General features: G+C 38.4%; 1 protein-coding gene across 1 annotated transcript; it reads right to left on the reverse strand.

The window, feature by feature from the left end:
• Positions 1-325: 325 nt before the first annotated feature.
• Positions 326-12,664, reverse strand: LOC137248752 (nucleoside hydrolase-like). Its single transcript, XM_067779658.1, has 5 exons — positions 12,503-12,664; positions 9,038-9,220; positions 3,436-3,562; positions 892-1,034; positions 326-803 (listed from the first exon to the last, which is right to left on the reverse strand). Exons 1-5 carry the CDS (start codon positions 12,662-12,664, stop codon positions 432-434), a joined length of 987 nt encoding a protein of 328 aa, XP_067635759.1. The 3' UTR covers positions 326-431.
• Between the last annotated feature and the right edge of the window lie 4,159 nt (positions 12,665-16,823).

Here is a 16,823-nt window from a genome sequence, read left to right on the forward strand (position 1 = left end):
AACTTAGACTTCCTTACTTGTTGATAATAAAACCCCATAGCTTTTTGTAACTTTTTCGGTCCTCATGAGCTATTTATGAGCTATTAAGCCCCTGTTTTTATCATAAGTTGTCATAAGTCTTTGTAATGAAATTCGAAGCAAAAGTATGGAAGATTTCGTCTATTATTATCGCTTGTGACCACAAACGTATATATTAACCCCCGTATTCATAAAAAGTATATAAAGCCCTTTAAAATGACATTTCCAGACAAATTTGCAATTATAAGAGCTTCTTAAACCTACTTTAGCTTTAACGAATTATGGAATAAAACTGTACAACTTTTGTTTGCTTTACACTAAATTTATTAATACACCATAATCTCATTTAGCTTAAAAAATACTGTAATAACTATATTATAAAAAAAATTTATTCTAAATTTAATTTAAAATATTTAATTTCCATTGCAATGATCAACGATAAACTCATCATACAGTCCCACCGACCATTGTGCGATTTTCTTGAATACGTCCGCGTCTAATAATTCAATGATTTCGACATTCTTCGGAAATTTATTCACCTCTTGTAAACGATCCAAAATCATTTGACCACGTGTATGACCTGTCAAATCCACTGTTGCATGCCAACTGCTTTTCTTTTTTACCAGTGTACTTTCAAATAGAAATGCTGCCACTATGAAAGCATCACAGGGATTCCAATTTTTAAGATTTGATGGCATCCATTGAGCTCTTTCCACTATATTCATTACATCGATGGCGGCACAAGTGCTCATTGCTGCTTTACCCAGTTCTTCTAGGCGCCAATTCTGGAATGCATTGTTATTTTTTTTTTATTTATCTAATAAGCAATTTAAAAGTAATTCGAATTTCTTTTTTTTTTTTTTTTTTACATACAATACATATAAAGAAACGATCTTCCAAACAGGGTTCCCATGGTAATATTGTAATGGGACATTTGGATCTGGCTAGTACAGCAAAAGCTGCCTCTGGATCTGCATAAAAATTAAATTCTGCGCATCGCGTCCAGTTGCCCACACCTGTTGATAAAAAATAAGTTCTTGACATTTTTTGATAGTATAATACCGCGGCTGCCATGGTGTCGTGGTAGCGTTCTCCGTCTACCTCACCGAAGGTCCGGGCTTTAAGTCACGGGCAAAGCAATATCAATAATTTAGAGAATAAGTTTTTCTAATGTGGATCGTCCCTCGGCAGAGATTTGTTAAACACTGCGCTTGCATTTCTGGCATGAAAAGCTTCACAGTGAAAATTCATCTGCCGTTCGGAGTCGGCATAATAGGTTCCGTTCTGCTAATTTGTAGGTAACGTTTAAAAGGAGTGCAACGCAAACTGGAAGAGAAGCTTGGCCTAAAATCTCTTTAGGATAAATCACGCCAATTATTTTTTGTATTACAAAACAATTCGTATTGTGGCGAATTTTAGCATCACTAAGCTGTTAGTAAATAAAGGCACAACAACAAAAACATTAAAGCAAGCTACACTTGTGTACATGAACCCATCAATCATCATTTATACACACATATGGAAGGCGGCGAGAAGTACATGCACACACATAACCAGCAGCTCGAAGTGAAGAGATATCTCACACACACACGTGTAATCATCAGCCGAAGTTCTTACTCACACACGCATATAACTAAATTACCAAGCAGGAGATACAAGAGTTCTAGAAGTTGAGACATCTAGACTTTTGGAGAAATATGCGGGCGAGGCAAGAGAGAGTATAAAAGCAGCGCAAGCTGAGTAATAACTAATCAGTTTGATTTAAACACGCCATTGGTTGTGAAGTATAATTGTGAAGTACTACTCCCAAAGTAATCTAAATAAAGACCAGTTTGCAATACTGAATATTGGAGTGCTTTATTCAACAGTTTAGAGGTTCGAACGTTAGCAGGAGGTTTCAAATAAGCGGAATTTCGGTTTTATGGGATCCGTACCATATGTACGACCGAAATCTATGATTTTTTTAGACAACAATATATGCTATATACGTAAGCATTCGGTTCTAGCTGTTAAAATGGGGCAGAAATTACGAAAAGTTTCTTATCTGAACAATCGATTATGGGGGATATATACTATATATACGACCGATCTCATCCATTTTTCAGACAACATCATGTGCAATATACGAAAGCATATAAGTTTGAAGCTTCAATCTGATAAATTGAGGTAGATATGACAAAAATCCAATTTTCTGAAAAATCGGTTGTATGGGGGATACATGTATGCTATAATGGTGCAATCCGGCCGGTTCCGAGGAATATCTATTCGGACACCTAAATATACCCGCTCACCAAATTTTATCGAGATATCTCAAAAATTGAGGGACTAGTTTGTATACAAAGAGACAGACGGACATGGCTAAATCAACTCAGCTCTTCTTCCTGATCATTTCGGTATACTTATTGGTGGGTCTATCTATTTTCCTTTAAGGAATTACAATTTTGGGATTCGCGACTAAGTTTATATACCATTTCATTTTCATTAAAGGTATAAAAATGGGAGCTTCACGAAAAATGGGCTTTCGTGACCAATACTATCCTACCAGTTTGATTTATAACTATGCCGCTTTGGTTATACAACTCTGAAGAGATCTCATGACTGACCAAGATTATACTATAAAATGGCACTTATTTGTAAGAAAATATTTTCAGGGCATTTTTCAAAATAGTTTCCAGTTTAAATCGATGGGGGATTATAAAAATCGAAAAATAAACACCCTAATATGTATATATTAGGCCGGGTCGATTTGTGGGGAGGCAAAAAAATCGCCCATTGCTCTGTAAAAATCATATTCTAGGGATCAAAATAAGAAACTTTGCCGAAGGAACCATACCTCTAAAACGAATTCTGGTGTCCCCCCCCCCCCCCCCCCCCCCCCTTTGGTTCGAACTTGCAAATTTTGAAAAATCCCACTTTGAAATGCCTATGTTTTTTCTTTTTGGAGTTTATTTTTCTCTTTAGAAATTTATTTAGTCAGAACATATGTAAATCAAAAAATTAATTTAACTTAGTAATAGAAAAGAAATTAAAAAAAATTATTGGAAATTATCGTTTTTACAACCCCCTTTTAAAACCAAGGCATCACTGTGATGCATTTGCATGTCGTAAACATAGTTGTGTGGGTTGTTTATTCAACCGTTTTAAAAAATGAAGGTATCACTGTGACACAATTGCAGATCGTAAAATTGCTTGTGTTGTTTTTTTTAAGCCACCACAAGACACACCAGGTATAATTGAAATTGCCCCTACCCAAAAGTTCGACCCAAAGAGGGGACATTAGAATTCATTTTAGAGGTATGGTTCCTTCGGCAAAGTTTCTTATTTTGAACCCTAGAATACGATTTTCACAGAGCAATGATCGATTTTTAAATCGACCCGCCCTAGTATATATATAGATCATATTTGTTATAATCTCACCTTGATGATTTCCGCCCATTATATAAATATTTTCGACCGCATTTGCAAATTTCTCACCAAACATTGAGTAGCAAAGTGCAATATTCGTTAAAGGACCAACACTTATAATTGTCACTTTTTTTGAATTCTGAAAAAATAAGTAAAAGGAAGAGAAATACATAAGATAGAAAAATTATGTGCACTTTCTATTTTGCTATTTGAAATATTTTAAAAGTCCATGAATTTGTTCATGTGTACATTTAAAAATCAAGCTCGTCAGAAGGTGACTTTGAAAAATGTTTAGATTTACTGCACAACGAGATATTGGTCCTTCTGAAATGACTTATAGTTCATACTAGTCTTGGGGTTGTCATCTCTCATTCTTCCAACACTTTTCCACATTTTTCACTAAGACTATGATGGTGTAAGTGTAAGCGTAAGCGTAGTCTTTGTTAATGGTATGTTTTATGGAGAATATATGAAACATGTAATGCAGGCGTATGGAGTACTAGAGAATGTGTAAACGTGGGCATAGTGTGTGGTATTGGTATGCTGTATGGCGGAATGAGAGCGTAAGTGTAGTCACTACACTGTAACATAAGGGGGAAGCAAGGTACGTGGTCGATTTGATATGAGTGAAATCACACAGACACTCAAGGCAAACACGTCACATACATATAAATTAAAGTCTCTAAGCATATACACAATTTTATGCATACAAGTGCTCGAAGAGATGTATGCATTGCTATTTTGTTGGAAATAAAGCGTTTACAAAAACAAAGCACGTGGTAGAGGAATGCAGGCTTAAGTTGAAATTTGTTCCGATGTACACCTTTGTACATTATTTGGTTAGATTTATGTGAAATAAAACAGTGTAAAAAAATAAATTTAACTGAATTAAATAGCGTATAGCAAAATAAAATAAAATAAAATATTATAAGATAAAATAAAACTAAATATAAAATGAAATATAATGAAATAAGATAAAATGAAATATAAAATATAATGAAAAAATAAGAACAAAAAAAAAAAATAAAATAAAATTAAGTTAATTAAAATTAAATTAAATTAAAAAAATTAAACTATATTAAATTTAATTAAATCAAATTAAAATAATTTCTTTTGAATGAAATAAAATAATTTCTAATTAAATTAACATAAATTAAATTAAATTGAGAAATTATCCGTTTGCTATCAAAAAGTTTTAGAGTTATCATCGAAAAATTATTGATGTGTTATCAATATGTTATCAGATTGTTACCAATTCCTTATCAGAGTGTTTCATAAAAGTTGTCGATTTGTTACCAAAAAATGATCGATTACTTACGGAAAAATTATGGATACATTATACAAGGATAGCAATTTGTTTTAGAAAATATATAGATTTGTTATTGGAGTGTTGTCCAAGTTGTTATCGGCATGTTATGGAAAAGTTTTCGATTTCGCTATCAAAAATGTATCGATTTATCGAAAAATTATCGGTTTTTTATCGTATGTTACCAGTTTGTTATCGGCATGTTTCCAATATGTTAACGACAACTCATCGGCTTGTTATGATACAGATACCTACAAAACTTGAATATAATGTATTAAACATTTTTAAACACATAAGCAAAGCCTTAAAATGCAGAATCCCGGAATCCTCTATCGTTGGAGTGTCATTATTGTTGCTGGGAAAGCTATATTAACGGATGACAGCGATCTAGCCTATGGAGACATTAGCCACGTTGTGGAAGGACAGAAAAGAAGGGAGCTTCATGCCCCGACCGAGCCTAGAATATTTCTGAGGTAAGGAAGCCTGCCTTAAAAGACGACTAAAAACCCCGAATATATGTAGAATATCTTGACTTTTCATAAGGAATGTCACTTAATCCGCAGGTTAATGGCTTTGTGAATGCCAGGGCTGTCATCACCAGAAAATAAACAGTTACATATCTCCTTTGCCTCTCAGGGTTTGTCACCTCACGGGACTTTAAACTGTCACGGACTTACTATATGGTTACATTATTCACAATGTGAACCTCACACACATCAAAACAATTCGGCAGCCATTTTGATGGCATAACGTTACCCACTGTCTACCTCCCAGAACTTTTGGGTGCGGAGTTCGATCATAGGATTTGCTTCAACATAAATGTATCTGAAATTGCTTTCAAAGTACAGAGACGCAACAAAACCCCCAAGTCGTTGCTAATGACATATACAGCAATCGGCGGTCGATCTTGTGCCACACGTTGCCAATATAAGCTCCCATTCTACACAACACCCACTGGAGAAAGAAAGTAGCGGAGCTTCCAAGACTCAACACTCATAGCTACCACGATATGTTATTGCAAAATTTCTGACACCGAGGCATCCCAGCAAAAAATCCGTTTGATGTAGTTGCGCCTCCAAGAGAGGTAAAGGGCCATCTACATAAGCCCTATGTGGATATCCGGCGCATCCTGTAGCAAACATGAGTTCGAGGGCACACTTAAGCCACACAGGTTCTGTCGTTTCTTCAAAGTCACGCTGTGGGAACATACAAACAATATATGTATGCAACAGTAATGTGGAAACAAAATCTCTAACAGCGACTTCTATATGGTCCAACCATGATGAAACTACTCGTTTCCTTGGACACCTGTTACAGAATTTTGATGAAATTTTCTCGTATTTGAGCCCATTGGCCTGAGCGAGGAATAAACTTGAACAATACATGCACAGGCTGGAAAGAGACTAATCTTTCGATGCCCGTTAATACTTCTTTTATGACAAACAAGACATACGCGTATTGATCTCTGTATGACATCAAAAAAGTTCGGGATGTCCCACTTTACATCAAGGTGGGATAAAAAGTGTCGGAAAACTCTGTCTCCACAAAGTAACGCCCCGCAACTGAATCATGGGCCAGCTGCGAAACATCTCTATTGATTATGGCAAGTAAGCTAGCTGTGATATGCGCAAACTATCTGGCATTTGGAAATAAAAATATGTCGACATTTCTGTTTGTCCCTTTTGGTTTGGCATTCCCACAAATTTTTGAGAGAGATTCTAAAAGATAGAACAATTTTACCATGTTGTTGTTGTTGGAGCAGTGCTTCGCCCCATCCAATAGGTGCGACCGATAACATATTGTCATTAATGTCCTCTAACGGGAGTCCAAGGAGGCTTGCAGTTTCAACAGGGATTGACCATAGTAAGAGAAGTGTTAAGAGGCGTTGGTTCCACATTGCAATTGAAGAGATGGTTGGTGTCTTGTGGGGACACATTGCAAGCAGGACATACATTTTGTATGTTGGGGTTGATTCTGGATAGGTAAAAGTTTAACCTGTTACAGTATCCAGATCGAAGTTGAGCTAGAGTGACACGCATTTTCCTATGGAGAGTGCATTCCTCTTCTGCAAGTTCTGGGTATTTTTCGTTTAGAACTGGATTCGTCGGGCAATTCCCGGAAGAGAGATCCGACGCCTATTTGTGGATATTACTGAGGACCTGCTTGTGCTTTTTTGCTTCCTACGGCTGTGTTCTCAGGTGCCGTATTTCCTCATAATGCTTACGGACTAACACTTTAAGCCCCTTGGAGGTGTAGCCTCATCAATCAGATGCCTGTAGGGTATTCAACAGAAACTGTTTGTTCAGCATTTCATTTCTCTCCGTAATGGGGAGTGCTCTCGCCTCATTGTATAGGTGGTGTTCTGGGACATAAGAAGGCAGCCCGTAGCGGTTCTGAGGGCAGTATTTTGGCAGGCGGCCTGTATTTTCTCCCAGTGTGTTTAAGCGACTTAAACTATGAACATTTTTCGTTCGTTTGTTTCAGTAGCCATTGAGTGTGCTTGTAATTCTCAACTGGTTAGTGAAATATTCTAAAGACATAGTTTGAGTTTTTTAATTAAAATCGAGGTTCTTCGGATGGTGTGCTAATACATCAGAGCCCAGTGCTCGCCTCCATATCACACTTTGAAGGGGTTCTTCAAATAGAAGATGAGGTGGCTCATTAGAGCGAAACCTCAGAGTGCCCAACTCTCGCCCCAAATTAAATAAATAGAGGTTTTTCTTGTAGAAAATGGGGTGCCAATACCTCAGAGCCGTCCCGTGCTCGCCTCCATATCACATTTTAAAGGGTTCTTCAAATAGAGGATGAGGTGGCTCAGTAGAGCGAAGCCTCAGAGCCCCCCAGTGCTCGCCCCCAAATTAAATAAATAAAGGTGTACTGATGCTATGCATCCTCCCATGACTTAAATACACCAATAACACTAAAACTACCCAACTCAATAAATGGAATACATTAAATCAAAAACCCCATAAACTCAATACAGTCCATTAATAATAATAATTTATAAATTTAAAAAAAGTAATGCTTGGTGGGAGTTGAACCCGCAACCCCGGGCGTTTGGTCGGGTACGTCAGCCACTGTGCCACGACTCATACGCTTACAAGCACATAAAATTACTCATTTATAACTCTTATTAAACTGCTCGTCCTCAATTGCCCAAAGCTTAGACATGGTCCTTCGAGCCGGATGACTGGCTCGTATGGAAGTTTCATTAGACGACTAAGCCGTCTAAGGGGGGAGTATGTTTAAGCGACTTAAACTATGAACATTTTTCGTTCGTTTGTTTCAGTAGCCATTGAGTGTGCTTGTAATTCTCAACTGGTTAGTGAAATATTCTAAAGACATAGTTTGAGTTTTTTAATTAAAATCGAGGTTCTTCGGATGGTGTGCTAATACATCAGAGCCCAGTGCTCGCCTCCATATCACACTTTGAAGGGGTTCTTCAAATAGAAGATGAGGTGGCTCATTAGAGCGAAACCTCAGAGCGCCCAACTCTCGCCCCAAATTAAATAAATAGAGGTTTTTCTTGTAGAAAATGGGGTGCCAATACCTCAGAGCCGTCCCGTGCTCGCCTGCATATCACATTTAAAAGGGTTCTTCAAATAGAGGATGAGGTGGCTCAGTAGAGCGAAGCCTCAGAGCCCCCCAGTGCTCGCCCCCAAATTAAATAAATAAAGGTGTACTGATGCTATGCATCCTCCCATGACTTAAATACACCAATAACACTAAAACTACCCAACTCAATAAATGGAATACATTAAATCAAAAACCCCATAAACTCAATACAGTCCATTAATAATAATAATTTATAAATTTAAAAAAAGGAATGCTTGGTGGGAGTTGAACCCGCAACCCCGGGCGTTTGGTCGGGTACGTCAGCCACTGTGCCACGACTCATACGCTTACAAGCACATAAAATTACTCATTTATAACTCTTATTAAACTGCTCGCCCTCAATTGCCCAAAGCTTAGACATGGTCCTTCGAGCCTTTAGGCTTGGCGACCATATCAGGGACGCGTAGGATGCAATCGGTTGGCCAATTGCTTTGTAAGTGGTAATGAACGTTTCTATGTCTTCACCCCAAGTGCTGCCGGCAAGAGATATGAGGACTTTTTACCGCTTTGGATTTTACCATCTTCCGTTGTTGTACCAAAATCCGTTGTTTGAAAAGTACCTTGGTTGCTCTGTTATAAGAAAGAGTTATAATTTTGTTGTTTGGTGTAACTTTTTAAACTTTTATCTAAGTAAACGATATCAAAATTCCACAAATACTACATACACACCATATGCACCTAAATATAATTTACCTGAATACACAATCTGTTTATCGCCACCACAGCATGCTCTGTTTGTACCACATCTTTAATATCATAGCCTACATCTAGGGGCAATATATCACCAAAACCATCGCTGCCATGAAATTTTTTACTATCATCGAATGGTTCAACGGGTGGTATAAGCGATTCGGCAGCGCCAAAATAAATAGGTATCTGGAATGAGAACAAATCAAAATGTTCGAGTGTGTATGCAAATTTAGTTTATTAGGGTGACCGCTAAAATCCAAGTTGGTTTCCTCCCTCCCAAACAATACCAATGCCGTTTTTAATACAAAATGTTTGGGATCAAAATATGCAAACTTCACACAAATGCATGCCACACAATGAGGGCTCGGACCCTAAAAATTACGACATATACCTTCAATTCTTCGGCAAAGAAATGCTTTGCTAAACTAAGGATATTTATTGAGCCATTTCCAAATTTTTTTGAAAATAATTCTGGTTTAGGGAAAGATCTCGAAAACTGCGCCAATCCTATATTTTCGCGGTCAAAACCATGTTTTTAAAGTGACACTGAATGTTTATGTAACACAGGTTTTAAGCAATTTCACACCATATCATTTACCAAGAAAAATAGAGCTCTAATCAGAAAATTTTCTCTGATTGAGGTGGGTCCAGTTTAAAATGAAGTAAAGCATTTGCGACAATCGCTAGGAACAGCGACTTTTTCGTTGGTCCGAGGGTGTGTGCGGACCTGGGCGACTCGGAAAGTAACGGTGCCTTACCACAGCAAATGCTTTGCTGTGTCGAGCGGGTTTTCTTTCCTCTATTTCATAAAATTCAGCTGAGCCCGCCCTATTGGACAAGTGGTCGTACGACCAAGATGCACCCACTTAAAAAATATAGAAATTGAAGAGGGGGGAAAAACAAAGCGAAGGATTTCAGGGGTTGTACCCTTTCAGTTGACCACAGCAATCCGTTTGGAAAGATTTCTATTGACTGGTTGAGATCTGTAGAAAATTGGACTCTTAGCTTCATCATCGTGATGTCGTAATAGGAATCGAGTTAACCGATTTCGTCCTTCTACTTAGCGAGGGCTTATCCTAAGATTTATGCCCCTATTACGGTGTACAACTCAACTTAGTTGGGTTGTAATTAAAACAACTCAACTTGCAGACAACTCAACTCCCGTTTGGTATTACGAATTACAACTTATTTCAGTTGAAGTTGAATTGAGTTGCCAACTTCAGAAAGTGATGATTTGACAGATAAATGAACAGCTGATCAATTTGTGGCGGAAATTTTAGCATTTGCAAAATTGATTTTGTTATTACAAGATATTATATGATATGAAATCTATTTTATAATGACAAAAATGTTGATGATTGACATGTCGCGAATACGGAAAACATTCGCGTGATCTTTCCAATCCCTTGGAACTACCTAGCACCAAGTAAGAAATTGCTTAAGTGACAAGTGATGAGCTTCAAATGAAGTTAATTTGCAGATTTGAATGGAAGCATTTTGCTCCTTACTAAACAAAATTAAGAACCATTTCCACAAACGCTTTCGATTATTAATGATAAAAATAAATAAAATGGCAGCTATCAAAAATGCTGTGGAAATGATTTTGGTGTTGGACTGGTTTTAGATATTATTGAGGAGCATATTTGTGCGAAGTGGATTAAAACCCAAATAGCAAAAACTGTATTTTACTCTAAAACAGGATTTCCAGGAGTAGTGATTAGTATCAATGGGACTCACGTTCGCACAATTTCACCTATTTTGGCTGCATCGGAACTGCGGCCAGCCTCGTCCAACTTCGGAATGTCGCTCCATTAAGTTAAAAATTTATTCAATGTAATCCTTCGTTTAAACGTTGTTTTTTGTGTACAAAATTGTTGATTGTTGTTTGATTAAAAGAGGCTTAACTACCCGCTTCAAATTTTTCTTTTTTTTGGTAACGTTTTATGAGCCCGTGCACCATCTAACTCTTATCAAAGGTGGTATCGAAAGGCGCGTTTCGATCTCCGTTTTTAGGATTCGAAAGCGGAAATTAAAAATTTTATTTCTGTGGAAAAACATTTACTTAAACCCACAAAATGGCCCGAGAGGCTCCGAAATATGAGGCCGATCCACAGTTTTTTTTTGCACAGAACATCTTTCTGCGTTGGCGGCCTTTGGCCGCGCTTTGTAAAATAATCCTGGGTGGGTCCAAAGCCTTTCTTCATTAGTGTGTACAAAAAGTCTGGCAAAATACAACAACCACATGAAATTAGATTTTATTAGAAACAAAATTGTTAATTTTTGTTTTCGGATTCTTAAATCGGAGGTCGAAACGTGTCTTTAGATACCAACTTTGAACATTTTTGTTAAAAATAGGTGGTGAACCGTCTTGTAAAACGTTACATTTTTCCAAAACAACTGCAAATTGTATGAGACAACTGCTAGTAATCAGTTGTAAGATTTTGACGTCTTTGACAACTACACCAACACAAGGTTGTAAACGGTAATGCCACAAAAAGTTGTTAGACTAGACAACTCAACCGACATTTTTTTTGACAGGTTGAGTTGTAATCTGTAATACCAAATTGCGAAATTTCAACCCAACCAGAGTTGAGTTGTAAACGGTAATAGGGGCATTAGTTGGTAGCGTGCAACAATATCAAATCCTTGAGAAAGTTTTTCCAGACCTCCTGAGCTATGGCAATTCACGCGCGAACGAATTGGGTGGTGGAGTCTCAAGTGTGGCGAACTCAGTAGATGTACTATCCTTTTGAACGGTTCAGAGCCAGAGTATACCGACACAGAATTGACAGTTAATTTGGGTATCCCGGCCAACGGAAGGCGAAAGGTATCCTCCAAATAAATAGGCAAGTGGGGCATATGTTTTACTAAGTTCTTGGGAAAATATTCTGGTTCATAGGCAGAATTTATTTGCGATGACACGTTAGAAGCGAATATAAAGCGGCGTAGAGTATTCAATCAAAGGACAAGAAGAGGACGTAAACGTGACGACAAAAAATAGGGGGATAAAGAAAATTTGTTTTACGGAAATTTATATAAGAATTTTACAATTGAGGAGTTGCGTGTGAAAAGGGCTCAAGGGTCGAAGATTACTCACTTGTAAGCACTTCATTCGCGCAACAGTCGCCTAACCGCAAGTACGAACATTTCTCAAACTGTTAATAACGACTTATACTTAAGTAGAAACTAGTTAGAGCCATTTGTACCTACGGGTACAGGCCCCTATATAAATGTCCCGGGTATCATCGATTTCACCAGCTATAGGTTGCTTGGAAACGGATGAACCAGTTCGTCGCCTGGAGCTCCGAATATACATTTGACCAACCATCAGTTACTCGGAAATCAATCCTCCGGCATGCACCGATTAAACAGCTTTGACTATCCTCACACTGAATTTCCCAGCCACAGGTTGTTTAGAAATCGATCAACCGATTCGTCATTTGCGCCTCACCAATCCTGTCCACCGACCTCCCCCAATTCACAATTTGTCATCCACGACTCGCCGGGTTGCGATTCACAAGCAACCGGTGGTATATATGTATACCGATTCCGCATTGCCGTTTTACAAATCTTATCCACCGACATCCAACAAACCACCGATTCGTAATCTACGACTCGCCAGGTATCCATTTTATCTTTCACCGGCTGCTTGGAAGCCCCTACACCGCTTTATCGTGTGTGGCCATCACACCTTGAGATATCAATCGCCCGTCCAATCAACGGAGCGTACTCTACAAGCCTATAGGACACAAGTCCGAAGCAAACCCTGTCGCCGTTCATTGAATACACCTGCAAACGTAAGACGTCCGTCAACCGATGCACCGCGTACACGTTTTCCGCCATCTGCCCTCCAATTCCGACGGCAGCCAGAACCAACGCTTACCAACCCTTCCATCAATCAGCTGTTACGAAAATAAATTGTCACCATCAGCTGGTTTGGCAGGGTTACATTGCCACACCGTCATTTTATGCAGGGTAAAAGTGTAACGCTTTTGATTTTCCGTTCCGTTCCGTTTGATTTTTCTAAATATCTCAGTCCGTGCGCCCCATAGCGAAACTTTTTGTATTGTGTCATCGGCTTGCATCGACCTCTGAATTAAGCTCTAAATTTTTAGCCTCTAGCCCATCGAGAAGTTACTTAAAACTCGGTTTCAAATTTCCAAATTATAACCTAATTATAACCGATGCATGCGCCACCTAACGGAATTTTTTTATTTTTTTCTCCTTTTGTTCCTTTGTCACGGTGTCTTAACCTGTCTCTGAGGCTTCATGTTTGTAGCTCAATGAGAAGTTATTTTAAAATCGTCCACAAAACACCAAATTTCAGAATTCTTATCAAAGCTTACATAAAAATCAATCCCAAAATTCCCTCCGTTTCGTACGATTTTTCTAAATAGCTCATCCCGTGCGCCCCTAGCGAATCTTTTTGTATCGTGTCATCGGCTTTCATCGACCTCTTAATTAAGTTTCAAATTTCAAGGCTCTAGCTCATCGAGAAGTTACTTAAAAACTGGTTTGAAGATTTTCAAATTCTTAACTAATTATTTCGATCCGTGCGCCACCTAACGGATTTTTTCCTTTTGTTGCTTTGTCACGGTGTTCTAACCTATGTGTAAAGTTTCACGTTTGTAGCTCAACGAGAAGTTACTTAAAAATCGATTGCAAGATTTGTATGAAAAGCGGACAAACATTCAACTGAGCTAATATAAAGGAAGTAAAAAACTAAAAAGCAAGCAAATATAGTACCGTTTTAGTATCTAAAACCCACTTAGATATTTGATGTTGATAGCACCGTAGCACAGAGGTTCGTGTCCCCGCTATTAAGCACAACTTGTTTTGTAGCGAGTTATTTAGCCACTGCCGCAAGTTTCAATAATTGTCGCTAGATGGGCCTAACTCTCCTCTGCGCGCCTAGCCTAGAGGGCTACAAACAACCATACATACAAATGAAGCTAATATAAGAGTGTTGAAAAGGATTTATAACGAACCAGAAAGTGTTTCGAAAGTTCAAGACTAGGAAAATTTACATAAGGGGTTATTATGTTTCTATACTAGTCAATTTCTTACAATTCCCAGCAGATGCTGATTCTATATAAAATAAAAATAAAAAGTTTATTCAAAATTTCTTACCAAAACTGTCGACTACCACTAAATTAAATGGGGTTACATTAAAAAGAGCCGTAATAAAATCCTCAAAATCTTGCCGACAGCACTTGGGGTAAGACAAAGAAACGCTCATTACGTCTCACAAATCTATTGGCCGGCTGATTGCATGCTACGCGTCTTCGATATGGTCGCCAAAGGTAACGCACTGGAAGAAAATACAGGCCTGCCAAAACATCGCTCCTGGAACCGACACGGGCTGTCTTCTTATGTTCACAGAACACCATCAACATAATGAGGCGAGACTACTCCCCATTAGGGAGAGAAATGAAATGATGAACAAACAGTTTAGGCTGTATACCCAGAAACCTGGGCATCCCAACAAACATCTGATTGAAGATGTCACACCTCCCAGGGGCTTAAGAAGTCATCTCCGTGAGCATTATAAGGAAATACGGCACCTGAGAATACAGCCGTATGAAGAAAAAAAACACAAATAGGTCCTCATTAATATCCACAAACAAGCGTCGGACCTCTAAGCCGGAAATTGCCCAGCAAACCCAGTTCTTAAAGAAGAATACCCAGAACTCGCAGAGGAGGAACGCACTATCCCCAGGGAGATGCGCATCACTCTAGCTCAGCTTCGATCTAGGTACTGTTACAGGTTAAACTCTTACCTATACAGGATCAACCCCAACATACATAATATATGCCCTGCTTGCAATGTATCCCCACATGACACCCACCATCTTTTCAATTGCAATGTGCAACCAACGCTTCTAACACCCCTCTCATCCTGGTCCACTCCTGTTGAAACTGCAAGTTTCCTTGAACTCCAGTTCGATTTGTGATCGGTCGCGCCTTTTGTATGGGGCGAAGCACTGCTATAACAACATTAACAACAACTACCACTAAAAATTAAGTGGAAGTGGGAATAGAAATTTAGTGTGTTTTGTCCAGCTATGGTTTTGCATAATATGGCTGTCAAAGTCACGCCTACTTTTCATGAAGTTCCATATATCTACCTAGTTTGCAAAAATCCACGTAGTTAGCATTTTCAAAAATTTTCAACTAAAGTCTTCGTTCAAGCGGACACACCCTTATGCATACTAGCATATAAAATAGTAGAACTAAGCAATTTTATCTGGAACTTCTAAATTTTGGGTTCGAAATTATTTATGTATATTTATAAAGGTCGCCGTGGTCTGGTGGTAGCGTGCTCCGCCTACCACATCGAAGATCATAGGTGCGACTTCCAAACAAAGCAACGTCAAACGTTTAGAAACAAGTTTTTTCAATGAGAAATAAGTATTTTTTCTAAGCGGGGTCGCACCTCGGCAGTGATATGGCAAACACCCCAAGTATATTTCTTCCAAGAAAAATTCATCTGACTTGCAGATGCCAGTCGGAGTCGACGTAAAACTCGTAGGTTCCGTCCCGCAAAATTTTAAGGAAATTAAAAAGAGCACAAATTGGAATTGAAGCTCGGCCTAAAATCTCTTCGGAGGTTATCGCGCCTTTTATTTATTTATATAAAGGTATTTTTGGCCTTACAGACGGAAAATAAATGATCCACCGTGTTCGAGAAAAAAACTTGGCTCTCCACTGATCAAAGGTACACTTAACCAAATTGATTACGTTGTGATAATTTTCCAACTTTGATACCCACTACTCATCGCCGCCGCGGAAATATTAGCGGGTCAGCGAACATGGAAAAACAAAGCATATAATTAGGAATGTCGCGCAGAAGTGGAAGCTGTCTGCAGTGCTATTGTGCACTGCAATGCGACGAGCATCTGAGAGCTATCTGCCATCTTCCAGTGAGTTTTACAGCTCCGGCTCACGCTCAATTCTCACGGGAATGCTCTGGATCATTGAGAGACTTGAGAAGTAGATGTCGTGATATTTTCGCACACGTGAAATGTGATAGGCAGATGTCGCCGTTGTTTTCATTTAACTCATACGGCGAAAGGCTAAGCAGCGACATCTAGTTTTGAAAAAGTATGTTTATTAAAGGCAGTGTTGCCAAACTAAAAAAAAGTATTTAAAAAATGATCTGGCTCACAAATTGAACCAGACTTCTATTTGGATTTATCTGGCTCAAATCGTTGTTGTTGCATTTACATGCAAAATTATTTATCTGGCTTAGGATTTTGCCACCGGATGATGGCTATTATGTTACGAAGAGAAAGGGAAGAACCTAGTTGGAAGAAAAAAGGCAGAACGACATGAGTGTGAGATGATATTGTGACGAATATTATCATCACTAAGCGATACTACCATCACTAAGCCGATACTAAGCAGCCACTCGTATGTACGTAAACAAATCAATCATCATGTACACACATACGTACAATGCAGCAGAGACATACTCCCAAACGAATGTCATAATCAGCCGAAGTAGTACTCACACATACATACGCATATTGCTACAAACTACAAATATACATGTATATACTATCTGGCAAACAAGCATAAAGTTCAAGAAATTACTAGATCTTAGGAGAAATGGGTGAACGAGGAAACCGAGAGTATAAAAGCAATGCAAGCTGAGGCATGACTAAGCAGTTTGACTTAAGCACGCTATTGGTTGTGAAGTATAAGTGTTATTGTGAAGTACTTTCAAAGTAGTTTAATAAATACCTTTTTGCTTTATTGAATATTGGAGTTATTTATTCAACAGTTT

The sequence above is a fragment of the Eurosta solidaginis genome, chromosome 4, assembly GCF_040869045.1.
Source record: "Eurosta solidaginis isolate ZX-2024a chromosome 4, ASM4086904v1, whole genome shotgun sequence".
NCBI lineage: Eukaryota > Metazoa > Arthropoda > Insecta > Diptera > Tephritidae > Eurosta > Eurosta solidaginis.

Coding starts and splice junctions, on each gene's coding strand:
- LOC137248752 (XM_067779658.1), bottom strand. CDS start 12,664: ATGGATACCTGGCGAGTCGTAGATTACGAATCGGTGGTTTGTTGGATG. Junction 9,221..12,502: donor CAAATTGTGAATTGGGGGAG/GTCGGTGGACAG, acceptor TTCTCATTCCAG/ATACCTATTTATTTTGGCGC. Junction 1,035..3,435: donor AATGGGCGGAAATCATCAAG/GTGAGATTATAA, acceptor TTTTATCAACAG/GTGTGGGCAACTGGACGCGA.